Source organism: Trachurus japonicus, chromosome 22 (genome assembly GCF_045865225.1).
Source record: "Trachurus japonicus isolate A0001 chromosome 22, Traja_1.0".
In the NCBI taxonomy this organism is placed as follows: Eukaryota; Metazoa; Chordata; class Actinopteri; order Carangiformes; family Carangidae; genus Trachurus; species Trachurus japonicus.
In genome coordinates this window covers 2387561-2414425 of record NC_140928.1, presented here as the reverse complement: position 1 = coordinate 2414425, position 26865 = coordinate 2387561, and the positions used below count along the sequence as shown (strand labels likewise).

General features: G+C 42.5%; 1 protein-coding gene across 1 annotated transcript in view; it reads left to right on the top strand.

The window, feature by feature from the left end:
* Nucleotides 1–24679, top strand: part of sptbn5 (spectrin, beta, non-erythrocytic 5) — a 95271-nt gene extending 70592 nt beyond the window's left edge. The window contains exons 58-80 of the mRNA XM_085767980.1: nt 498–644; nt 1392–1529; nt 1635–1802; nt 2398–2486; nt 3065–3251; nt 5120–5188; nt 5276–5419; nt 6338–6534; nt 7734–7938; nt 9249–9428; nt 10510–10665; nt 11073–11290; nt 14109–14307; nt 14805–14981; nt 16170–16277; nt 17358–17732; nt 17811–18296; nt 18850–18921; nt 20061–20144; nt 20940–21031; nt 21148–21264; nt 22948–23165; nt 24501–24679. Of these exons, the coding sequence (XP_085624106.1) occupies nt 498–644; nt 1392–1529; nt 1635–1802; nt 2398–2486; nt 3065–3251; nt 5120–5188; nt 5276–5419; nt 6338–6534; nt 7734–7938; nt 9249–9428; nt 10510–10665; nt 11073–11290; nt 14109–14307; nt 14805–14981; nt 16170–16277; nt 17358–17732; nt 17811–18296; nt 18850–18921; nt 20061–20144; nt 20940–21031; nt 21148–21264; nt 22948–23165; nt 24501–24679 (4005 nt within the window). The remainder of the gene's footprint in view (nt 1–497; nt 645–1391; nt 1530–1634; nt 1803–2397; nt 2487–3064; nt 3252–5119; nt 5189–5275; nt 5420–6337; nt 6535–7733; nt 7939–9248; nt 9429–10509; nt 10666–11072; nt 11291–14108; nt 14308–14804; nt 14982–16169; nt 16278–17357; nt 17733–17810; nt 18297–18849; nt 18922–20060; nt 20145–20939; nt 21032–21147; nt 21265–22947; nt 23166–24500) is intronic.
* Nucleotides 24680–26865: the final 2186 nt, after the last annotated feature.

Below are 26865 nucleotides of genomic sequence, written 5' to 3'. Positions count from 1 at the left end.
ACTACTCTTCGTTCTCATTTTACGTCTTTTACCAACTTATTCTCCCTTTTTTCTGGCTGTTAGACACTTTTTTAATAACGTTGGGTTTTAAAAATGCAGCTTATTTCTGGGTTTTCTCTTTTTCTCTTCTCTTTTTCTGGGCCAACCTCCAAATCAGAAAATGCAATAGAACGGCCTTTGAACTCGAGACTCGGTTGGAATTACGTCAAAGCAAAATGGCGTCGCACTTTCTCCTCAACTTTTACTGTTATTTGTCGTCTAATTTAGCATTTGTGTTACTAAAAGTGTGGAATAACTTTGCAGTGGCATTTCCATTCCCACTCTGTTAATTTGTGTTTTAAAAAGGTCTGTGCGCTTATGTAGCTGATGCTGAACAACATCCAAACAAACGTCACCTTACTGTGTCAGGTCTGGTGGGTTGAAACCTACTGGTCCAGCCTCTCTGACAGTCTATTTGACTCTGTGGTGTGTATTTAATGTGTGCGTGTGTGTTGCAGGTGTGTGTGTGGCTGAACGAGCGTAACGCCGTGGCTCTGGATGAGAGCTGGAGGGAACCAACCAACCTCCAGGCCAAACTGCTGAAACATCAGAGCTTCGAGGCCGAGGTCCAGGCCAACCGCTACAGACTGGACACACTCACCAAGGTCTGGGGGGGGTGACATCACTGTTCACTACAACAGTTTAGACTCAAAAAATGAAAGAAAAACTAAGAAAAGATCCTTTAATGTTTGACTCTTTAAAGGGATAGTTCAACAGTTGCTCAGAGCTACGGTACGGAGGCTCATTATGGGATTTCTTGGTTTCCCTCATCATCAAACTCATCAAATACACAATCCAACAACTCCACAACGCTCTGGTGGACAAGTTGTGAGCTGCACATTCACCACGCTATGAGATAATAACACAACGTTACCACACAGAGTTGTTTTAGAGGGAAATACAGAGACTGTTGATGAAAAACTGTCCCTGAAGGCAACGTGCATCAGAGGTTTTGCATGAATTTCCCTCTAAAACAACTCTGTGTGGTAACGTTGTGTTATCATCTCATAGCGTGGTGAATGTGCAGCTCACAACTTGTCCACCAGAGCGTTGTGGAGTTGTTGGATTGTGTATTTGATGAGTTTGATGAGGGAAACCAAGAAATCCCATAATGAGCCTCCGTAGCGTAGCTCTGAGCAGCTCACGGCTCTGCTCCTCCGTTCTAAAAATAGCTTGCACCGACAATTAAAGGTAACAAACCTACTGCTAATGACTATAGGGATTATGGCAATGGGCCAATTTGACAAAATGATGAACTATCCCTTTAACAGATGTATCTCCAGTTATGATGGTTTAGATGGTTTATAAAGTGCGTGTGTGTTAATGTGTGTGTGTGTGTGTGTGTGTGTCAGGAGGGGGAGAAGCTGCTGTCTGACTCTGGATCAGCTGCAGTGAAGGTCGGACCGCGGCTCAGAGAGCTGACGGACGGCTGGGACGCTCTGATCCACAACTGTAAGGAGAAGAAGAGCCGGCTGCAGGAGGCCTACCAGGTACACACACACACACACACACACACACACACACTCACACACACACTCACACACACACTCACACACACACACACACACACACTTACCTCTGCGTGGTGCGTTCAGGCGCTGCAGTTCCAGCGCTCCCTGGACGACCTGGACCAGTGGCTGGTCTGGGCTCAGCGCGAAGCCGCCAGCGAGGACTGTGGCAGCGAGCTGCCGGCCGTCAACCGGCTGCTGAAGGAGCTGCAGGGTCTGGAGGAGGAGGTGGACCGCCACCGGGACCGCATCCAGGTAGCCCACTATAATGTCCCACAATGTCCCACAATGCAGTTCACTAGTAGTTTTTTTTTTTTTGCATTGTTATTGAACGAATCGTCTTGTATTTTACTACTTACTACTTCCGGGTAGAAAACCAGCTGTAATTTGAATGAGAACAGTAGTAAGGAACAAGAGTTTAGCTATATATCATATTTTTCACGCCCTATCACCATTTACACAAATCTGAAATGATTGAAGAAACATTACTATTTCTGTGTGTGTGTTTTGTGTTGCTGTGTGTTGTATTTATTCAGTTTGGGGGAATCACAGAATGAGAAAACCTTTATTGTCCCCTGCACATAGCAGTGGAAATTTTTCTTAGACGTGTGCATACGTACGTGCGCAAAAGAAACATAAAAACACAGTTTAGAAGATACAGAATGACACAAGTATATCTCATTTCAGATTTGTCTAAACGGTGATAGGGCGTGAAAAATATGATCTATAGCTAAACTCTCGTTCGTTACTATTAATCTCATTCAAATTACAGCTGGTTTTCTACTGGAAGTAGTTGTAGACAACAAGGAGATTCGGTCTATTACTGATGTGTTTTGTATTTGTTGCTCAGGACCTGATGGAGACGGCGAAGACCTTCCACTCTGAGGGAAACTTCCTGGCAGAGGAGATCCAGACCAGAGTGGCTCAAACCATCAACAGGTCTCTTCTTTTATTTTCTTGTATCTTTATTTATGTATGCAAATGACCAAAGGTACATAATTACTTAGAATTATATGTGACAATAAAGTCAACTTGAATTTGAACTTGGTCTGGGACCAGTGGGAAGTCTGGTTGTGTAATGTAGAAAACACACGATGTTTGATCTTCATTAATCAAAAATATTAAACAAAAGGAAACATTTATATTTCTGACTCTAGTGTTTATAACACAGACTTATTTTATAATGAATATATTGATGGAAAACATTTTCTTATATTGAATTATTAACATGAAAATGACTCATTAATCTATAATTTATTATGATAAGTGCAGTGGTTTGTCATACTGAATCTACAAATTGATATTTCTGAATCTAGTAAATATCACACAAACCTATTTCATTCTTTTTTTAAATGTATTTATTTGTTTATTTAACAGGGACAGTGCACAGCTCTCATCCAGAGTTACAGAAGCTACCAGCTCATTTTCATCTGTAGTCCCTGAACAGAGAACATGAGGTGTTAAGACAGAAATGTTCATAAGAAATATATTGATGGAAAAATAATGTGTGTGTGCAGGTACAACAGTCTGTCGGAGCCCCTGCAGCGGCGCAGGGAAACCCTGGAGGCCTGGCAGGTCCTGTTCCAGTTCTACCGAGACCTGGAGGAGGAGGTGGTCTGGCTGAGGGACCGGCTGCCCTCGGTCTCCTCCAGAGAGCTGGGGGCGTCGCTGAGCAGCTCACAGCAGCTGCTGCACAAGCACCAGGTGACCACCAAGACCGCCATGAGACCGCCATGACGCCTGCAGACCGCTGCGAGACGTCGAACATGACGGCTGCAGACCGCCTGCAGACCGCCATGACAGACATCTGACCTTAGATCTGCATTAGTAGATCTACAGATGGTTTTCTCTGTTAATAGCCGTGTTTCCACTGCAGGAGTTCCTGGTAAAGGGAGGGGGTAGGAACTTCTACAGGAACCGTCCTCTCACTCGGCTCTCTCAGTGGCCGTGTCTCCACTGCAGAGTAGGACCCCGTGGCGACGTCATGTTTCGATCGCCGCTTAATCGCTTTGCGACGGTTTCGACCGTGGCGTCACCCAGGCAGGTCAAAAAAATCATAACAACAACGAACAACGTTTATTGTTATTATATAATGTTTATTTTTCGGTCGGAACTGCTCCGGTTGTTGTGGTCTTTAAGTTTCACTTTCAGTTTTCACGGCATTTTGCAGTGTGATGGATCCCCAGTGTGTCGAGGTGCGCTGATATGTCCTGATAGACTTTTTCATTTCACCACGATCGACCCCCTCTGAATCTCCTCGGTGCCGTAGAGAATGTAATCAATGTCTGCACCTCATCGTCGGTCCATTTGTGTACATGTTCCTGCTGTTTCTTGTTGTTTACAGCGGTGTCTGCTAGGCTAATGCTCCCCTTCTGCTCCCCCTTTTAAAAATGCCGGTTGTTTTGGTGCGTTCTGGTGGCGTCAGAGCTGCTCTAGCTTTAGCCAATCAGTGCCGGGTTAACCTCAAGCCCCACCCAGGAGCTTTTCAGGGCCAAACGGAGTACCTACCCTGGAGTAGGTACTCCGTTGGCCCCTGTAAAAGTTCCTGTAAATGGCCCTGTGGGGGAGGTTCCTGCAGTGGAGACACGCACCAACGAGGCTGGCCCCGTAAAATTACCCCCAAGTTCCTGCAGTGGAAACACACCTAATCTGTTTGCTCCTAAAAAATAATATGACCTAATGAACTCTTCAATGTATCGATTCATTGACAAATCGATTCAACTCCCTTTAAAACTTTGTTACATCTTCTCTTTTCCTCTTGCTGATTTTGAGTTGTTTTTATAAATTTTCCTTTGTTTAGTTTTTTCTCCAACATTTTTAATGCACCTTTTTCCATTTTTAGTGTTTTTAGAATTTCTGTTTATGATTTGTATGTTTTTCTTTCTGTTTTTTAACATTTCTTTTTGTTTTATATGTTCCATTTCTATGAAGGATTATTAGGGCCACATTGACAAATAAAAAAATCGCAAACTTCGAGAATAAAGTCATAGATTTACGACTTTATACTCGTAATGTTATGCCTTTTTCTCATAGGAAATGTACGACTTTATTCTCGTAAATTTATGACTTTATTCTCGTAAATTTATGACTTTTTTCTCGTAGGAAACGTACGACTTTATTCTCGTAATGTTATGACTTTTTTTCTCGTAGGAAGTGTACGACTTTATTCTCGTAAACTTAAGACTTTATTCTCGTAAATTTACAACTTTATTCTCGTAAATTTACGACTTTATTCTCGAATTCTGTGTTTTTTTTCCCTCAATGTGGTCATAATACCCTGTCATACAATTCAGAATTAAATCTATTTTAACTTTTAATTTTTAATTTCAATGTGCTTCAATTGATTTGTCTAATGCTTTTCTTTTAAATATTGGCATGAGCAACTGCACCTTTTTAACTTGTGTGGACAGAAAGTGTGGTGTCTACAAGTGTTTTGGTTTTTGTTTGTCTGTTTTTTTTTTTATCAATGGACTTGGAGTCTGTAAATATAAATATATATTATATATATATATAACTATAACTATATAATGAATATAAATATTGGTCCAATAGTGTTTTTGTTTTGTTCCCAGGCTGTGATGCAGGAGATCTCGAGCCGCGCCTCATTGGTCCAGGCGGTCCAGGAGGCGGGACGAAGTCTGGTGAGGAACCAGTATAACTCTTATTTCCTTATATGTTAAAATTAGAATAAAAACACATTACTGACTCTGCTCTTCTGCTCCTCTCAGGTCCGAGGTCGTCACTTTGCGTCTCACGACATCCGGGAGCGTCTGGAGGAGCTGAAGCGTCTCCACGAGGAGCTGACGGAGGAGGCGGAGAAGAAGGGGAAACTCCTCCAGGAGGCGCTCAGCATCCACACCTTCCTCTCCGAGGTGACGGCCACTACACTCGCTCATATCCGTATTATTGATGCCTTATCTTTCCTGTGCAGAGCAATTAATTCTATGTTTATTCTCTAAACACTGAGACGGGATGGATTTATTAAGACTTGAAATGTTTTTATTTAAAGTATCTCAGCCTTGTTCTTTAGATCTTCAACTTTTGTCCCCTCAAGAATAAATGATATTGTTTGCTTATTTTGCCATATTTAAGTTACTGTATTGAAATATGGGTCAATACCTGTATGAGTAGCACAAAGCCAAAGGGCAACAGAGCTGCACAAATATTTTCCAGTTTAAGAGGGTGTATAAGCAAAAGAAAAATAGGGAAATTATATAGAAAACATGTAATAAAAAAAAGAATAGTCAAGGATTTTTGATTTAAAAATAATAATGATAATACATTTTATTCGTAAGTGCTTTTGCAAATGCTCAAAGACACTTTACACTTTAACAATCATAACAAACAGCAAAGTCAGAATAAAATGAAATTAAAAACAGTATAAAACACACCAATTTATACATTAAAAGCCAATTTAAAGAGGTGAGTTCTGTATATCGGTGGCTGTAAACAAGTTCATTATTATGACATTTCATCGGATGTAAGTGTTTTTTGTGTTTTATAAATTCTCCTCATCCTGCTCTTCTCTAATCCCAAAACTGGAACGAGCAGAGAAAAAGAAACTGAGATGTTGCTGCTGCCTTATTAAAGGACAATTCCGGGCAAATTCAATTTGGGGGTGTATTTTCCTAACATTTTAGGTCTAAAAGAAGGAATCTGAAGATGTTCAGTTTAATTGCTCCTGTTTTGCGGTAGTTGTGTCTGTCCCCGCATCGCCACGGAATTGTCCTTTAAGAGAGAGAGATGTCAGGTCATTGAGGATGTGTTTTCCTGTGCTTTCCCGTGTGCAGGTGTCGGAGCTGCAGCTGTGGCTGGAGGAGCAGCGCTCCGGCCTGGAGGCCCGGGACTGTGGGCGGAGCCAGGAGAACACGGAGGCTCTGCTGAGGCGGCTGGACGCTGTGGACGTGGAGCTGGAGAACCAGAGGAGGACGCTGGAGAGGCTGCAGGAGGGGGGGGCCTCGCTGCAGCACCTAGGACACCCCAACAGGTACACACACACACACACACACACTAGGGATGTAACAATCACCAGTATGGCGGTCGATCTTGGTAAATTAATGTCATTATCTGGGTGGATAATTATCAGGATGTAAAACCAGACTCACCAAGTCTCTTGAGGCAGACACAGAGCATATGTAATTTGTGACGAAGGAATTTAGAGCGAAAGAAAAAAGACAAATCACAAGTATATATGGACGTATTTTGGTTTTCAGAGGAACGCTGAGGGACGGATGGCTGAAGACACTTGTCCTGTCTGTAGAGCAGCAGGAAGAAAGTTGCTGCTGCAGCTTTTTCTATTTGGTTTGGAGACACTTAGCCACTTTTTCCCTGAATCAAAGCTTCATTTAAAGACGCCCAGTGAAGGTTGTCTCATATTACTGTGGATGAATCTATATTACCCACACTTGTTAATGGGTCCATTTTCGATAAATATATCGCTTTCTCTTTTCTATTTTGATATTATTATTTAGTGGTCGACTCGCCCGCAGCATTTCCTCGTTGAGACAGAGAGATTCACTGTAACCAACTACACTGTTCTTCAGGATTTTAAATACCTTTCCAAAGTAATTTGCCTAAAACTGCAAAAAAAAAAGTTAGTCTGGAGCCCTGACGCACGCTAGAGCTCATGGGAAATGCAGTCTTCATTCCAAATGAAGAAACATGAAAGTTTCTCGCATTACAAGGCGCAAACTCAGCTTCTGTTTCACATGGAGCTTTATTACTAATGCACAGTGTTGTCAGAACTCAGAGGAGAGACGGAGCAGAGAAGAGCAAGAAAAGACAGAAAAGAGGAAAGAGAGACCAGGTCAAAGGTGTAAAACTTTTAACTCACACACACTAACAGCACCATCAACATCCGGTTCAAAACTGTATTTTTAATGTTTTATTGGGATGTTTTAATTAGTTTTAAAGGGAGTTTAAGTGTTAATTTAAACCTGCACTGAAGCAACGTTTCCTTATAAATAAACTTTGTTTGAACTAACAATAAAATCGATAACCGTGATATTTGGTCACTATAATTGAGATGTCACATTTTCCATATGGTTACATCCCTGAAACACACACAGCTCATTAAAGACTCATTCAACCATATCTGTGTTTTCTAACGAACCCTACTGGTCGTTGTGTCTGTGTGTCTGTGTCTTTGTCTCTGTGACTTTGTGTCTTTGTGTCTCTGTGTCTCAGCCACCTGGTCAGTGATTCGCTGCCCGTCGTCCTCCATCTCTTCGAGTCTCTGCTCAAGCTGTCTGCGTCTCGCCGCGCCGCTCTGGAGGACCAGCTGCGTCTCTACGTGTTTGAGCGAGAGGCCACAGAACTACAAACATGGCTGACCTCCAAGAAGACGGCGGCCGAGTCGGAGGACCGAGGACAGGACCTGGAGGACGTGGAGGTGAGTCACAGAGGATTAAACCTGCTTTTTAGTTTAGAGATCTCATCTTTTTATTATCTAGTAGTTTCTGTCTTGGCTCCGTGTGATTGGTTTTGATTTATTGAGTGAAAGTGCTGCTTTCATTCCAGCTGAGATTAAAGAGAAAAAAAAAGAGGATTTAAGATATTAAACTGGTGACAGGAAACAGAAAGGTTGGATAGAAGAAACTGTGACACATCTGAAGAGCAGAGCAACAAAATAAAATGATCAGGATCAGACGACGACATCACACGACAAATAAATGGATAGTAACCTGTGTGGGTTGTCCAGTCGGCTGCAGGACGTTTGATTGGATGATATTTGTTATTACGTTGTTGCTCTTTGTGTTTGTTCAGGTCGAACACATTTTGGATCCTCAGGTTTATTCTGATTAAGTCTCTTAAACCATAAGATGTGTGATGTTGGATTTCTGGAAACTGACAGATTGAAACAATTAAATCACTTTTTTCTTCTGCCAAAGAATCAATCAAGTTTAAACAAATCAAAACCAGTGCAAAGTGTTTTACAGTTTAACTGAAAACAACACAAGAAGTAAAATCATAATAGACTCAGACACTGCACCATGAAATATGCAGAGTATTAGGGCCACATTGACAAATAAAAAAATCACAAACTTCGAGAATAAAGTCATAAATTTACAACTTAATCCTCGTAAATTTACGACTTTATTCTCATAATGTTATGACTTTGTTCTCGTAGGAAATGTACGACTTTATTCTCATAAATTTACGACTTTATTCTCGTAAACTTACAATTTTATTCTCGTAATGTTATGACTTTGTTCTCGTAGGAAATGTACGACTTTATTCTCATAAATTTACGACTTTATTCTCGTAAACTTACAATTTTATTCTCGTAATGTTATGACTTTGTTCTCGTAGGAAATGTACGACTTTATTCTCGTAGGAAATGTACGACTATTCTCATAAATTTACGACTTTATTCTCGTAAACTTAGGACTTTATTCTCGTAATGTTATGACTTTGTTCTCGAAGGAAATGTGCGACTTTATTCTCGTAAATTTACAACTTTATTCTCGTAAATGTATGACTTTATTCTCGAAGTCTGTGTTTTGTTTTTTTCTCAATGTGGCCCTAATACTCCGTCGTAAAAAATAGTGGAATAAGAATAAAAATGAATAAAACAAAGCAGTAGTGAATGAAAGAGACAAGATCAAGAATAAAAGATGAAAACAATAAAATACATTAATAGAGCAACTAGAAACCAGAGGGTTTTGATAAGACGCCGTATAAACGTGTCTCGGTGTGCAGGTTCTGCAGAAGAAGCTGGAGGTTCTGGTGTCGGAGGTGTCGGCTCTGGGCCGCAGCAGACTGACCTCGGTGCAGCAGCTGGGCCGCGGCCTGCAGCAGGACCAGCAGGCCCGACGGAGAGACGACGCTCTGAGTCGACTGTGGGAGGAGCTGAGCAGCAGCATCAGGACCAGAGAGCAGGTAACACTGTTTCTGCACCAGGGGACTCACACCGTCCCGCAAGCAGTAGTTAAAACGATAAAATATCATTTTATTGAGCGACTTTTACTACGGAAACGTATTGCATATATATAATATTGCTCTGTAATAATTTTTCTGACTTACAGAAGTAAGCAATATTTTTGTGTTAATCTAAGTCTTAAATAGTTGTATCTTCCGACAGCAATCACTTCTATAGAGTGTTTGGTCTGAAACACGGGTCTGTCAGTCACTCTGCTCTGCTCTGAGCCCAGGAGAAAACTTTCCTTGTATCCTACAACCTTTATCCAATGAGGAGAGAGAACGGCATAAAGGGGCAGTCCTCTCTGTGTGTGCAGCCAAGGGACGCGCGTGAATGTGGTGACGTAGGGACGAGGGCGGGGACTGCTAACTCCATCTGCTGACAGAAAGTTAGACTAAACCACCGGATCGCTTACTTCTGCTTTAAAACGATAAAATATCATTTTATTGAGTGACTTTTACTACGGAAACGTATTGCATTCAATTAAATTCAATTTAAAAAAAGATCTGTTTTTCTGAGTAATATTTTTTCTGACTTAAAAGGATAGTTCACCCAAAATTCAAATTTCATTCATGATCTCCTCCCCCTCATGTGGACTAAGGGCTGGGAGAAGTTTCAGAGTCCTCCGTGGCTTCTCTGAGTTACAGGGGGTCTCGGCGTAGCAGTGCATGTCCATATGACGGTTGAGAACGGAGCTCACTTTTCTTCGTCCAAAAAGACACACCAAAAAACATCCAAATACCTCCATGCTGCTCGTCTGTAATGTCCCTCTTGTATTGAAGCCCCGACATGAGAAATTGTTCCGAAAAAAATTAAATAACTCCACTGCAATCCAAATGTCCAGAGCTCATTATGTGTCCAAGATGTCAAAAACGGCGATGGAAATGTCAGGAATCTAAAAATAGCGCCAGAAGTTTGTTTACGTCCCTCGATAAGTTGATTGGTTTGGATTCTGAACCAATAGAATATACTTATGGTAAAATAGTTTGTGAGGAGGACGGAGGTGCTGATGGTTTTCCTGTCTGGTCTCTGTGTGGACAGAGTCTGCAGGCGGCGAGGGAGATCCACCAGTTCAACCACGACATGGACGAGCTGAAGGGCTGGATGGCTGAGAAGGAGGCGGTGCTGGACTCGGAGGACCAGGTCCAGGACCTGCAGTCCATCCAGACTCTGCTGCGGCAGCACCAGGCTCTGGAGGTAGGAAACCAACCACACTGCAAAAACTCTACATCTTTCCAAGAATATTTGTCTTATTTCTTGTCAAAATGTCTCATTTCTAGTCAAAACTAATCTCTTTCCACTTAAAATAAGACTCATCACCTAAAAATTAACTTGTTTTTAGATCATTTTCACTTGTTTCAAACACATTTTCACTTGAAATCAGTAGAAAAATCTGCCAGTGAAAGGAAGTTTTTTGTGTTTGTAATAAGAAAGAAAAACTTGCTCCACTATCAGATTTTTCTACTTATTTCAAGTAAAAATCTGCTTGAAAGAAGGAAAAAGTGTCTAAAAACAAGCTGCTTTTTAATGTGATGAGTCTTATTTTAGGTAGAATGAGATTTGTTTTGACCTGAAATAACATCGTCTGTGTGTGTGTCTGTCAGAGGGACCTGGCTCTGATCTCTGAGGAGGTGGTGCGGAGCGGGGAGGAGGGCCGGGCTCTGAGCCGGCGCCAGCCCCAGTCCCAGTCCTCGGTGGACCGGCGGCTGCAGGAGCTGGAGCTCAGCTGGACCAGCGTCCGGGACAAGGCCTCGCAGCGCGGCCGCCGCCTCGGACAGGCCGAGGAGGTGCACAGATACCTGGCCCACTGGACCGAGCTCATGTAGGTTCCTCTGCATCCACTGTGCTTTTATTTTGAAGGGCTCAACCATAGTTAAGAGTGAACACCAACAGAAAAAACAGAAATGCAATGACACGCAAGGTGACAGAGCCACACTGCAAAAACTCAAAATCTTACCAAGAATATTTGTCTTATTTCTTCTAGTCAAAATGTCATTTCTAGTCAAAACAAATCTCATTATACGTAAAATCACATAAAAAGCAGCTTGTTTTTAGACACTTTTTACTTCTTTCAAGTATATTTTCACTTGAAATAAATAGAGTAGAGCAAGTTTTTCTTTCTTATTACAAACACAAAAAACTTGCTTTCACTGGCAGATTTTTCTACTTATTTCAAGTGAAAATTAGTTTAAAACAAGTGAAAATGACCTAAAAACAAGTTAAAGCAGAAGTAAGCGATCCGGTGGTTTTGGCTAATGCTGCGTTCCAGGCAGGCTTTTGAAACCGTAAATTACAGCTTCAGGTCACAACTTACGACTTTGTAGTGTTTCAGGCAACCCACTCGTGTTTCTCCGACCTGTTTTACCTGTGAAAGTCACTATAACGGCCACTCGTAACTTCTGACCTGTGAACTCGTACCAGATCGAACTGGTACCTCTTCACAGGTCGGAAAAACACGAGTTACGAGTTGCCTTGAACGCACCATAACAGTCCTCGTCCCTACGTCGCCACATTCACGGCGTCCCTTGGCTGCACACACAGCCCTGCATGCCGTTCTCTCTCCTCATTAGATAAAGGTTGTAGGATACAAGGAAAGTTTTCTCCTCGGCTTAGAGCAGAGCAGAGTGACTGACAGACCCGTGTTTCAGACCAAACACTCTATAGAAGTGATTGCTGTCGGAAGATACAACTATTTAAGACTTATATTAACACAAAAATATCACTTACTTCTGCTTTAATTTTTAGGTGATGAGTCTTATTTTAAGTGGAAAGAGTTTAGTTTTGACTAGAAATTAGACATTTTGACAAGAAATAAGACAAATATTCTTGGAAAGATTTTGAGTTTTTAAACGGCGCGAGTTAGGAGAATCATGTTGAGTGTTTTTATGGACGATGTTGCATCAGGTCCAGTCTGAGTTCACCTGTGTGCAGGGTTCCTACGTTTTGAAAAAAGAGGGGAAAAACAAACAATGAACACATCTGTGTCCAAGAGGCTTTGTCCCGTCCTCGCTGCGTGAGTGACGGAGGATCAGACGGTGGCACAACGTCACTCAGTACGTTTACGTGACACCTGAAAAAAACCAATTATTGCCTTAATCCGACTATAACTGGACAACTGAAGTGCATGTAAACGCCTTAGTCCGACTGAAATCGGAGTTCTCCAACTCCGATTAAGACACCCAGATTATGCGATTGGAATTCGATTTTCAGTAGAGCCCGTCAGTTATTCGATTTTCTCAGTTGCATGTAAATTGAGACAAGGACAGAAGCCCGACTAGACGCCAAAATCGAATTTTGAGCATAGCTCGATTAAGCTCTACATGTAAACGTAGCCACTGTCTCATCTGACAGCAGCTCTGCTCCACACAGCCACTTCACTAACTTAATTTTGTAAGGACAGACTAGATGTTCACTTTGTAAACAGAGACTAGTGGATATAAACTCTGCGCACCAGACTCACCTTCCTTTATAATAACAGTTTTGGCCACAGTCTTAAAGGACAATTCCGGGCGAATTCAACTCAGGGATGTATTTTCATATCATTTTAGGTCTAAAAGAATGAATCTGAAGATTTTCAGTTTAATTGCTCCTGTTTTGCGGTAGCTGCGTCTGTCCGTGCATCGCCACGGCAGCAATGAATGGGAGTGGATGTAAGTTCTGCTGTTTAGGCTGTTTCCAGCCCTCAAAGCCGCATTTTTTTTCCACAGACAGCATCAGATGGAGACTCAAACATGCACCGAGAAGTTTATTTACTTCAAGCAAGCCGACATGTTTGTAAAACTAGATCTAATTCAAAGTCTCCCGGAGTCTCGCGCGAGCCCGAAGTTGCAGTGCTGGTGTGTTCAGGTGCAGTAGGAGCTACCGCTTGTGTCATAAACACAGGAATATCAACTCTTTACTTGCTTGAAGTGTACATTTTTTTCCACAGACAGCGTCAGGTGGCTACTCAAAGATGCGCCGAGAAGTTTTTTTTACTTGAAGCAAGTAAAGAGTTGATATTCCTGTGTTTATGACACAAACGGTAGCTTTTCCCACTGCACCTGAACACACCGAGCACGGCAACTGGGTCTCGCGCGAGACTCCGGGAGACTTTGAATTAGATCGACTTTTACAAACATGTCGGCTTGCTTGAAGTAAATAAACTTCTCGGTGCATGTTTGAGTCTCCATCTGATGCTGTCTGTGGAAAAAAATTGCGGCTTTGAGGGCTGGAAACAGCCTGAACAGCGGAACTTACATCCACTCCCATTCATTGCTGCCGTGGCGATGCGCGGACATACGCAACTACCGCAAAACAGGAGCGATTAAACTGAAAATCTTCAGATTCATTCTTTTAGACCTAAAATGATATGAAAATACATCCCTGAGTTGAATTCGCCCGGAATTGTCCTTTAAATGCAGCTCCTTTAATAGAGGAGAGACAGTATGTGACAGTAATATTCTCAGTTGCCAGTTAGGCTATTGTCTTTCCCCCCCCTCCCTCTCCTGTAAAGGGTAAATGCTACATTTCATATAGGAGGCTGAAAATCACAGCACATGTCTGTTCTGATGATACAAGTCAGCGGTGTAAAGCTCCAACACGTGGTCTTCTGTTGTATTTAATAGAGGGACAATAACTGAAAGTACGGCTGTGTGCTGCAGGGCGTGGCTGAAGGAGATGCTGTCCCTGGTGCGAGGCGGTGAGGCGCTGAGCGTGGAGGGAGCCGACCTGGAGCAGCTGGTCAGGAAGCACGAGGAATACCGAGTCCAGATCGACCGGCAGCTCGGGGGGAAGTCCAAGGCCGTGAAGGAGGAAGGAAGGAGGCTGATGGAGGGAGGAGGGAACTTCATGTCCCAGGAGGTGACGGAGGAGCCACACTGCAAAAACAAAAAACTCAACATCTTACCAAGAATATTTGTCTTATTTCTAGTCAAAACTAATCTCATTCTACTTAAAATAAGACTCATCACATTAAAAAGCAGCTTGTTTTTAGACACTTTTTACTTCTTTCAAGCAGATTTTTACTTGAAATGAGTAGAAAAATCTGATAGTGGAGCAAGTTTTTCTTTCTTTCTTTCAAGCACAAAAAACCTGCTTTCACTGGCAGATTTTTCTACTTATTTCAAGTGAAAATTTGTTTGAAACAAGTGAAAATTATCTAAAAACAAGTACATTTTTAGGTGATGAGTCTTATTTTAAGTGGAAAGAGATTAGTTTTGACTAGAAACGAGACATTTTGACAAGAAATAAGACAAATATTCAAGGAAAGATTTTGAGTTTTTTCTCAGACCGAGGTTACAGCTGTTTGATCTGATCGAAGCCTCTGTACTTCACCTCCTTCCGCCTCTTCCCCCCAGGTGGAGGAGCGTCTGTGCGAGCTGGAGGAGCGGGAGCAGCAGGTGGAGCAGCAGTGGGAGGAGACGAAGCTGCTGTACGAGGAGGAGCTGGAGCTGCTGCTGCTGCAGAGGGAGCTGGAGCAGGCCGAGCGCTGGCTCAGCTCCTACGAGAACACGCTGTCGGCTCAGGACTACGGGGTAGGTCCAGCTCTCTGACTAACACCTGCTGCTGTGGTTTAACCCTCTAAAGGAGGTTTAAAAGGCAGACTGGATATGTGTTGCAGATATCTGTAATTCATTTTTCCCCGTCAAATAGAACATTTCAGATCCACAACTACATTCTTCCTAGGACAGATGACGTCACTTTAACCATTCATGTGTATGGGGTTTGTCATTACAGTTATCTACAATTCAGTTGCAGATATCCGCTATGTGAATTACGGATATTGTAACTGAATTACGACTAGTACTAATCCCAGATATCTACAAATTGATTCTGACTAATTCATAATTCCAGCTCAAGATATCTTTAATTCACCTCAGTTAAAGATATCTACATGTCCCTTTTCGGATATCTTAAATTAAGTTTTAACTAGGCAAAATAACGTTGTAGATATCTCAAACTGGAATTAGTACTAGTGGTAATTCAGTTACAGATATCTGTAATTCACATAGTGGATATCTGCAACTGAATTGTAGATATCTGTAATGACAAACCCCATACACATGAATGGTTAAAGTGACGTCATTTGTCCTAGGAAGAACGTAGTTGTGGATATCTGAAATGTTCTTTTTGACGAAGCAACATTGAATTACAAAAATCCAACTACTCAAAATGTAATTATGACTAGTCAGAAATCTACAATGTTAATACCGGGTAGTCAAACGTAGCTTTTAAATGTTAAATCCACTTGCCATAGTTTTACTCTTTTGTGTCTATCTCCGGAAGATGAATGATAGCGTTGTCATTCCTTTTTTTTAAATTGAAAGCAGGACACTTATATATATATATACTGTATATTTTGTACATTGGCGTTGGAAGCAAAGAAAACTTTTAAATGCCATTTCTGCCTTTTAATGAAGCTTCTATTTACCTCGATGCTCCAGATCAACGCAATAATAAAGTAAACAGACTGATGAGCTGAATTAAAGGCGGTAAAAGTGAGCGGGTCCAATATTATTGGTCCCAAAAAGTGGGTGGAAGTTGCCTATGATGATCATAGTTAAAGCCCTTATTCTTTTATAAAGAACAGTTATATAATGTCTTAAAAGAAGTTTATAATACTTCTTTTCCTGATTAATATCTTTTTCTACATCCATATCCATATGATGAGGATGAATATTCAGAAAGCAAGTAGATAGAGTGAGGTGTGTTTTGTCCTGCAGGACTCTGTGTCTGACGTGATGGAGCTGCTGAAGAGGCAGGAGGACCTGGAGGCCATGATCCAGGCCCAGAACGAGCGCTTCATCGCCCTGCAGAAGAAGAAAACACAGGTCGGGAAATCCAGTAAATGATCAGATAAAAGCTGAATCTGTGTGATGTCATGTATTTGTACTGTGTTTTTGTCTCCATGGGACTACGGATGGAAATTAGGTTTTGGGCTCAATCTAGTGTGTTTACAACAAGTTATTTTTGTATGTTCATGAATATGCAGCTTCCCATTACAAATAAATGAAATGAAATTATAACAGAACTAGCGGAGAAGGAGCTTCATCTTTGCTGAGCAGAAGATTTGCTCTAAATGAAATAAAACGGAGTTCCCATGTGTCCTGGAAAACGTGGAAAATGGTTGACCAATGGAAAATAAATGGTTTTGAGATAGTTAAAAGCTTGAGTTGCAGTCGTATGCCTGGTAATCATTTGAAAAGTGCGTTTTCCCACCATTCTAGCTCTGTTTGACTCCTCCACCTCTGTTTGCGTTGTTATGTGATAAAAATGTTGTTATTTCTAAGCAAGTCAGAGATGATTTCATAGATGAGTTAGAGCCACAGACTAAACATCTTTAAATCAGACTTTTAATAATAAACATAGAAACAAACTGGTTAATTAAGACGCCTCACTGCAAAAATTCAAAATCTCACCAAGAATATTTGTCTTATTTCTAGTCAAAATGTCATTTATAGTCAAAACAAATCTCATTATACCTAAAATCACATTAAAAAGGAGCTTGTTTTAGACACTTTTTACTTCTTTCAGGCATATTTTTACTTGAAATAAGTAGAAAAATCTGATAAGTTTTTCTTTCTTATTACAAGCACAAAAAACTTGCTTTCACTGGCAGATTTTTCTACTTATTTCATTTGAAAATTTGTTGTTTGAAAGTGAAATGATCTAAAAACAAGTTAATTTTTAGGTGATGAGTCTTATTTTAAGTGGAAAGAGGTTAGTTTTGACTAGAAATGAGACATTTTGACAAAAAAAGAAGACAAATACTCTTGGAAAGATGTGGAGTTGTCTCTGGGGTTGAGCTGCTGTTGGAGTGTTTACGGTGGTCGATGGAGGACGGTTTGTGGACGCGTTGGACGTGACTTCATCTCGTCTTGATGTAAAATGTCTTTGTTTGTTTCCCCCAGAGGGAGAAGAGACTGGGTCTCCATGGAGACGGAGAGGACAAGGACCGTGAGGAGAGGAGACCTCCAGCCAGAGTCTCGTCCCTGAGGAGTAAACCACCAGAACCAAGGACTCTGCAGGTCTCCTCCTCTTCCTCTTCCTCCTCCTCCTCCTCCTCTAGAGACGTCGTCCGCCGACTCAGCAGCAGCGGCAGGAAGACGGGCGGTCTCAGTCTCAGTCCGATTCCGTCTGTCTACCCAGAACCAGAACTAGAAACAAAACCAGAACTAAGACCTGAACCCCGGAGGAGACTGAGCTCCAGTAGAAAGGCTGAAGAAGCAGCAGCAGCAGCTCCTGTGGCGACTTGGAGACGTCCAATCAGACGCTCCGACGCCCACGCCTCCTCTCCAGAACCTCCTCAGTCACCTCCTCCTTCTACCTCTTCCTCCCCCTCTTCCAAACCTCCCCCCTCCTCCTCCTCTTCCTCCTCTTCCTCCTCCTCTGAAGATTCTCCGGAGCAGGAGCGTCGTCTCATCGGGTCCAAACCTCCTCTGGCTCCTAAACCTCGATTCTCCTCCTCCACGGAGCAGCTGATTGGACGTCGGTCTGAGCCTCTGAGCCAATCAGAGAAGCCTGACTCCTCCCCCCGACCCTCCTCCTCCCCACCACCAATCAGAAGCCTCGTAGCTCCGACCGAACCTCCTCCTCCTCCTCCTCTTCCTCCGCCCGTCGCTCAGAGGCGAACGCTCCGTGAGACGCCGACGCCGTCGCTCAGACAACGGATCGACAACGACGACAACGACGACGACAGTCTGGATGTTTCTGACTCGGTGGCTCCGCCCACTGAGCTGCAGGCTGCTCGGCCAATCACAGCGCAGGAAATCGACTCCCCTGACGACCCCCAGCCTCCTGCAACAACGGAGCAGCGGGACGACGAAGCAGAGGAACCGCCCACAGCTGAGGTCATCATCAATCAATCAATCAATCAATCAATCAATCAATCAATCAATCAATCAATCAAAACCAAATCAATATCAGACACATGGAGAAGTTTTATTCAACTATTAATTATTTTATTGTTTCTGTCTTTGTCAACTTTTATCCATCTTTTTCCGAACGTCAACAACGTAGCCTGTTTTGCTGGTTTTGCTCTTCCGGTGGAATTTTATGTTTACGTTTCCATGGTTTCGGTAGTCGCGGTAAATGCATGGATTTTTTATTTTTATTTTTTTCAATGAAAATCTGTAAAACGCATGAATCATCACAGCAGCTTTTAACAGAGGATATCACACAGACTGACATCCATGTTAAAAGCCAGCGTTAATACTAGATCCATGCATTTACCGCAACTATGACAACGACTGAAAACCATGGAAACGGAAACGTACAATTCCACCAAACCGGCAAAACTGGCTTCCGGGTTTGACCATACCGTAGATGACGTTCGGAAACTTGTGGATAGACAAGAATGAACTTTAATAATTAAAGGAAATGTCTGTGTTGTTGCGTTGCCAGGTGACGGCCGAGCAGCAGCCAATCAGGATGGAGGGTTCTCTGGAGATCAAACTGAAACAAGCAGGAACCAAGGTGAGACACTTCCTGTTGGGATCAACCAATCAAACAGCTGTGATAGGAGGAAAACAAACAACAACACTGATAAAAACATCCAGAAGAGTTTTTAGTCTGTTTTTATTCTTAATATTAACTCATTGAGTGCCAACCACGTAATTTCTCGTTTTTCGTTCCCATGCGTTGAGTGCCAAAAACGAAATTTTTCGTTTTTTGCTTTTTTTTTAAATTATGAAAATAGACACTTTAATACACATTATATGTAAATTTGGGGACTCTACGACGAGGAGAACTGAAATAGATGACGATCAAAGTCACATGACAGCTCATGAACTGGAAGTTTTTATCATAACTCAGCTTCTGCAAACGGAGTTGTGCATGCAGATGCAGCGCAGCTGCGCCGCAGCTGCTCCGCTCTCACCCGCGAGGCTGCAGCAGCTGGGAGCTGAACCAGGAAGCTCTCAGCCCACTGTCCCGCCCGGTCTTCATCTGGAGCAACACCGTGTCCTCCCCAAAGTCCTCCCGCGGTAAAATCTGATGGTCTCTGGACCAAAGCAGACCGGCACCACCGACCCGTACCACAGACGGACCGCGACCACCGGCGGGACCGGTGTTCGCGAGCCGCTGTGGCCGGCAGAGCCTCACGTTCCGCGGCGAGAGGCTGTGACACGGCACGGTGCGTCTGTGTTATTGCTGTTTAGTGGCGCCCCCCCCGCCCCCGATGGTGGTTTTGTGAATAGAACAACAATTGTTGTGTATATTTATCTTATACGAGCCCTTTGATCCAGAAATGCGAGTGTGAGAAGAGCGACAGGCACAAACAGCGCACCTTTCATAAAAGACGCTCTATCTCCTTTTCTAGAAAAAAAGGAGGGATTTTGGTGAAACCCAGCCATGTTTAGCTTGACTTTTCTCAGGAACGGAGGCACGTAGAAACAAACGGTTTGTGGCCATTTGAAGGATAAAGTTAAACCTTTCAAATGAGCTACAGTATGTGTTGGTGGCAATAATATAGAATACACTATGGCTCTAAAATAAAAAGTCAAATATGGTCTAATTTGCCGGTACACTTGACTAAAACTTTGGAAAGGAGCGCGGCACTCAATGAGTTAATATTAACTGTGATTGTGTTGTTGTTGTTGTTGTTGTTGCTGCAGGCTCAGGAGCACTGGGAGGAGGTGTTTGCTGTTCTGGAGGGAGAAACTCTGAGTCTGTTCACAGACCGAGCTGCTGCTGCACAGGTTGGACTTCAAACTGAAAACCTTTATTTTGATACCGATACCGATGACCGATAAATTTCTGCCTCCAGAGGCCAATACAGATACAGATACCGATAACTGATGATAACTGATAACATACCTGGAGATAAGAACGACTAGTGAGGACCTAAAATATCATGACATCAATACTATAAACAAACCAAAAACAGTTTTGACTCTTTAAATGAAGATCTTCTATTATCAAGCCTTTCAAACACTTGGTATAAGTTGTCAAACTAAAAGTCGTTGTTCCGACCTCTTTATGTTCATATTTCTATGGTTCATGTGTAACACGCTGGGTAATGGGTAAAACACTTTGGAGAAGACGTTGATATCAAGTCACCAAAATTATGACCAAGTTGACGAGTTGTTTTCTGACTTGAGATTTCTCATCTCGAGCAACAGAGCGAAAAATCGGAGCCCCAGCGATTTTTCGGCTGAGCGATTAAACGTTCAGTCGTTCGTTTGGATTGACTTGTCGGCAGCAACAACAATAAAAGGTCCGGTGTGAACGCAGCTTTATACCGAGGCCATTGAACGCAGCGTTCACTGCAGCCGTCCAGGTCTCATGTAGGAGAGAGAGCGCAGGGCTGACAAATATATAAACTATATCTTGTCGGGGCTGTTCGTTATGACATCAGAATGACGTCATCATTTGCTGATATCGGGATGATAATTATCCTGGAACCGTAAAAACATCCCAACTAATATTAACAGACCATAATAAATATATAATGATGTAAACAGGTTGTTTGTTTGTGTGTTGCACTTCCACAGAGAACCTCCAGGTGGCCTCCCATCAACATGGAGGGAACCGTCTGCAGAGAGAACTCCTTCTACAGGAAGAAGGAGAACACCTTCAAACTCATGTAATTAAGACATGTTCATGGTTTTATTAAACATGTTGGGTGATGTGTTCTCATTAGTGTTGCAGTATTTACTCTAACCGTGTGTGTGTGTGTGTGTGTGTGTGTGTGTGTGTCAGTCTGCAGGACGGCAGTCAGTTCCTGTTTGCGGCGTCCAGCAGAGAGCTGCAGCAGCTCTGGATGAAGAAGCTGCAGAACGGTCCAGAGTCTGAGAGCAGCGACTCTGAGGACTCAGGGTGAGTACACACACACACACACACACACACACACACACACACACACACACACACACACACAACATGTAATGATAGATAGATGGAAGGACAGACAGACAGACAGAAGATGGATGGATAGATAGATGGATAGTGCATGTACCTTTATTTCAGCTCTGATACGGCTCCAACATCACCTCTTTTGGAAAGTGGCAGTGTTTAGGAACCTTTAGGATGAACTCATTGTGGCATTAAAGGGACATTGTGTAACTTCTCCTGTTATCTATTCATGAAAATCAATTATTTCATTCAAAAGTCTGTTTTTCATTAACCAGTAGCTAATCCCCCCCATCAACAAAGTGAAGTGTTCCTTTCAGCTCTGAATGAGCCGTTCATATCATTCATATCTCCGTGGAGCGGGTAAGCTCGGTGCTGCTGCCATGTGGTGTCTCCATGTTTTTACGTTCAGTGGCAGCGTGACGGTAGGAAACCACGGAAACGTCTGTGAACAGTCACCGCGGTAACGCAGTGAGGAGGAATGGAGCGTTACACTGATGCTGCATTCACCTGCAGTCGGGCAGACGGCCGTCGCTAACAAACCAGATGTCATTCTAGTCACAGAAGTCCAGAGAAAGCCGGTAAAACAATACCACATCGCCATGACAACATATTGTCACGTGTATTGTTTTGCCTCGTGCTGACGGACCACTTGTTTACATAGAGGCTTGTTTATGCCGTTACGTGCAGCGGCTGTCGTCCGTCTGCCATCTGCCCAATTTCACGTGAATGCAGCATGAAAAATACGACTGAGTTGCTTGAGATATACAACCGCAACGCTAGATGGGAGGAATTCCTACACAATGTTCCTTTAAAGGGATAGTTCAACATTTTGGCAAATTGGCCCATTGCCATAATTGCTATAGTCATAGCAGTAGGTTCGTTACCTTTAATTGTAGGTGTAAGCTATTTTTAGTACAGCGGAGCGCAGCAGCTGGCTGCTCAGAGCTACGCTATGGAGGCTAAGGGAATTTCTTGGTTTCCCTCATTAAACTCATCAAATACAAAATCCCAAAACTCCACAGCGCTTTTGTAGACAAGTTGTGACCTGCACAACCACCACGCTATGAGATAATGACGGAACGATACGAAACGGAGCCGTTTTCGAGGTAAATTCATACAAAACCGCTGATGCGCGTTGCGTTCAGGGACAGTTTTTCAGCAAGCAGTCTCCGTATTTACCCTGTATTTACCTCGAAAACGGCTCCGTTTCGTATCGTTCCGTCATTATCTCATAGCGTGGTGGTTGTGCAGGTCACAACTTGTCTACAAAAGCGCTGTGGAGTTTTGGGATGTTGAATTTGATGAGTTTAATGAGGGAAACCAAGAAATTCCGTTAGCCTCCATAGCGTAGCTCTGAGCAGCCAGCTGCTGCGCTCCGCCGTACTGAAAATAGCTTACACCTACAATTAAAGGTAATGAACCTACTGCTATGACTATAGGGATTATGGCAATGGGCCAATTTGCCAAAATGTTGAACTATCCCTTTAAATTGTGAAAACAAGTAATGGTGAGTGACATCTCTAGGTTATAACATAGAATATTTCCCATATTTCACTTATATGTCAATGATAATAGATGAGATGAAGACATGAATGACATGACTCCAGATGTTTGTCCTGATGTTGTCCTCGTCCTCGTCTCCTCCAGGAGAGCGTCGTCTGTCAACCTCAGTCTGGAGAAGTTGGCCGAGGCTCCTGACGACTCGTCTCCGTCGTCTCCGTCCGGGACTCTGGACTCGGACCGGAGACATGAGAGCCTGGAGAGACAATGGTCCAGCGACAGCCAACCCCCCCCTCCCAAACCCCCCCACACCTACTACAACAAGCACCGCTACCCGGCCGGGGGGGAGGGGGGGCAGAGCCACGGTGAGGAGGAGGAGACGCAGCAGCAGCACAGTCAGACCCCTTAATGCCTCCTAGTGGTCGACTGTAAAACTGCACCATTTTAATAGCCTATAATTAAATAAAATGCTTTTAAAGGGATACGCCAACATTTTTTTTTACGTGTCTTGCCTCACTCCCGAGTCCATGACCAGCAGATAGACACCATCCTTTCGACTGTGCGTGCAGTAACCATGGAGATAGAGCCGTATCGCCCGTAATTAGCTTAGCTCAAACACTGGAAGTGTATGGGTAGTGTTAGCCTGCCTCCACCTAAAGTTGCTAATTAGCTTAGCTCAAACGCTGGAAGTGTATAGGTAGTGTTAGCCTGCCTCCTACCCGAGCCGAAACCAGCAGTCAGAAGCTGATTTCATTTTAGCTCTAAACTCTGTAAATATATCACTTTATCCACATTTCAAACATGTTTAGGTGAGAAAGTAGCCGTTTAGATCAGCAGTGTGTGGTTAATTTGTCTAAATACCAGCTGTTTACAAGTTTGTTTGGACGAATTTGGCGCTACTCAAGCTAGCTGTTGTGACCAACGCACTTCTGGTTACTTACGCAAAATAAAACACCTGTTGCCCTTTACATACAGAAACCATGATGATAGAATTTGTGCTTTTACTTTGAAACAGGAAGCTAACCTACCCTTGATGTAGCTAGCTTGAACCAAAATAAAGCGTCTTTGCTTGAACCCTCCGTTTTGACCGATCTCGTCCCGTTAGCGGCATTTGACCGCTCAAGATGCCTTACCGGAGAGTTTTGTCAGCTCTGAGACCAAGATCGGCCCGCCGGTTTCCCTTTAGAGTTTAAGAGTTTCTCTGATGACTTTAGGTGGAGGCAGGCTAACACTAATTAGCTTAGCTCAAACACTGGAAGTGTATGGGTAATACACTTCCAGTGTTTGAGCTAAGCTAATTAGCGACTTTAGGTGGAGGCAGGCTAACACTACCCATACACTTCCAGCGTCATAAAAGTTTTTGTTGAAAATGTAGGCTATCTGACAGTGTGGGCCAACGTTTCCACAACAGTATGACATTTCATATTTTATGAACACGTTGGCCCACACACACACAGCCTATCATTTTATTTCTGTTTAATTTAAGCACACAGTATTAAAAGTATCTCGGTTTCATTAACTTAAACAAAATGTGCCGGCCAAACGAGCTTCCAAAACGATCAATATTATATATATTACTGTATTTGACGTGCATATAAGACTATTGTAGTAAAAGTAAAAACTTTTATGACATTAAAGGAACAGTGTGATTGACGAGAGGAGGAACTCATCTGATCAACTGTTTGTTTGTTGTGTTGCAGGTTCACATGGAAACCTCCTCCAGCCTCCTTCCTCCTCTCCTCCTCCTCCTCCCGTCGCCCCTGACGACCAGCACGACGTCCCCACGGTGACGACCCCGCCCCCAGAGGACGGCGCCAACAAAGACAAGACTGGCAGGACTTCAGGCTTCAGCTTCAGGAAGTTCTTCTCTAAGAAATAAAACCGGACGTCGTGGATCTGCAGGTGACCAGGAGATTTAAAACAAAACAGCTTCAGGTCGCCGAAAAAGAAATAAAACTTTAATGAAACGTTGCAACAAAGTGATTTAACTGATGAAGATCAAAGAGCCACGGAGGAAACAAGATGGAGGAAACAAGATGACACAAGTTTCCTCTTCTTGTTCCTTCAAAACTGTCACTAATTATTTTTATTACTTTTTAAATTCTGAACTTTTCAAGCAGATAAACTCAGTACGGTGACCTCGACTTAAAGCAGAAGTAAGTGATATATTTGTGTTAATATAAGTCTTAAATAGTTATATCTTCCGACAGCAATCACTTCTATAGAGTGTTTGGTCTGAAACACGGGTCTGTCAGTCACTCTGCTCTGCTCTGAGCCCAGGAGAAAACATTTATCGTATCCTACAGTTTTTATCCAATGAGGAGAGAGAACGGCATGCAGGGCTGTGTGTGCAGCCATGGGACGCCGTGAATGTGGCGACGTAGGGACGAGGACTGTTATGGTGCGTTCAAGGAAACTCGTATTTTTCCGACCTGTGAAGTCGTACCAGTTCGATCTGGTACGAGTTCACGGGTCAGAAGTTACGAGTGGCCGTTATAGTGACTTTCACAGGTAAAACAGGTCGGAAAAACACGAGTGGGTTGTCTGGAACGCTACAAAGTCGTAAGTTGTGACTTGAAGCTGTAATTTACGATTTCAAAAGCCTGCCTGGAACGCAGCATTAGCGAAAACGACCGGACCACTTACTTCTGCTTTAACAGTTTTATTCAGATACGTCGTCTGCCAAACAGGTTTTTAAGTTTTTATTTCAGAAAATCAATGTTTTTTTTTTCACATATTTGCCTCAAATCAACACAGAAGCCACGTTTTTATACATGTGATTCATTTTCACTATTTTCATTGAATTTTGTGTTTTTTATTCAGATGTCTGTTCACTACAACTGATTTAGTGTCCAAACACCTGTTCCTCTGATCAGAACCCAAGTCTTAAAGGAATAGTTCACCAAAAAATGAAATTCTAGAAAGTCATTATTGCCTCCCCCTCATGCTGATGAATACTCCAGAGTAGTTTTTTATTCCTCAAAGGTCATCTGGAGACCCGGGAGGCCGGTTCCTAGTCCAACCAAGACTTTATATGAGAGTAATAATAGGGCCCGACACAAAAACGTCCATAAAACTACACAACAACCATTTAATATTCCTCCACACTGCTCGTCCACTGCAATCCAAGTGTCCTGAAGGGAGATAGTCCAGAGTTTACTGGAAACTACCTCATTTAGGACATTTTTACAGCCTCAACAGTCCTGGATTGAATTTGCCTCCAGACTTTCTTTTTTCTTTTGGTGAACTATTCCTTTAATGAGCTGTGTTTTTATCTTAATTATCTTTAATAAACCAAAGTGAGACAGAGACACAGAGACATTTGTGTGTTTGTTTCCTCCACTTTGCCTCAGCTGAAGAATCTGAAGTGACTTCCTGTGGAGGTTTTAACTCCCGACAACATTTATTTTTATTTCTCTAACAATCGACGGTCATTTCCACAATTTTTTTAGAAGCTGAAAAGATTGTGTTATTTTTTTATTTTGGTAGATGATGCTTCATGTTTTTTTTGTGTGAATCCATTTATTTATTAATGAGCAACAGATCTTCATCTTCACTTCGACCAATTAAAGTCAAATGAGGAGTTTGAGAGTCGTTGATCATCACATTATTTATATTCGTCTGGTTTGTTTTATTGATCTATCAGAGTCCTGGTAAATATTGATTATTAATCTGATAGAACTGCACTGAATGTTTGAATAAAAATCTTCCCACACTTCATCTTCATCATGAGTTCTTCCTCATCAACATATTGATCTCATAGCAGCTTTAACCAAACTGAACCATCACCGGTTTATTAAAGAGACAAATGAATCGTTGAGGCCTCGACTTGTTTCTCTGGTTAATAAAATACTTCAAATATTGTTTCAATATAAACATGATAAAACTTAAAAAGACTTTAAATGTGACCAGAATAATATGTGAAATGTAATCACTCTTATTTTTCTTCTTATTTCTGAGTCGTTTCAAACTCTGTTAAAATTAATTTTACACTCAAACTTTTCTAGTTTCTATTCATTAATAATAATAATCTCTGGTGGTTTCTGCTGCAGTTTCTCCTCCGGC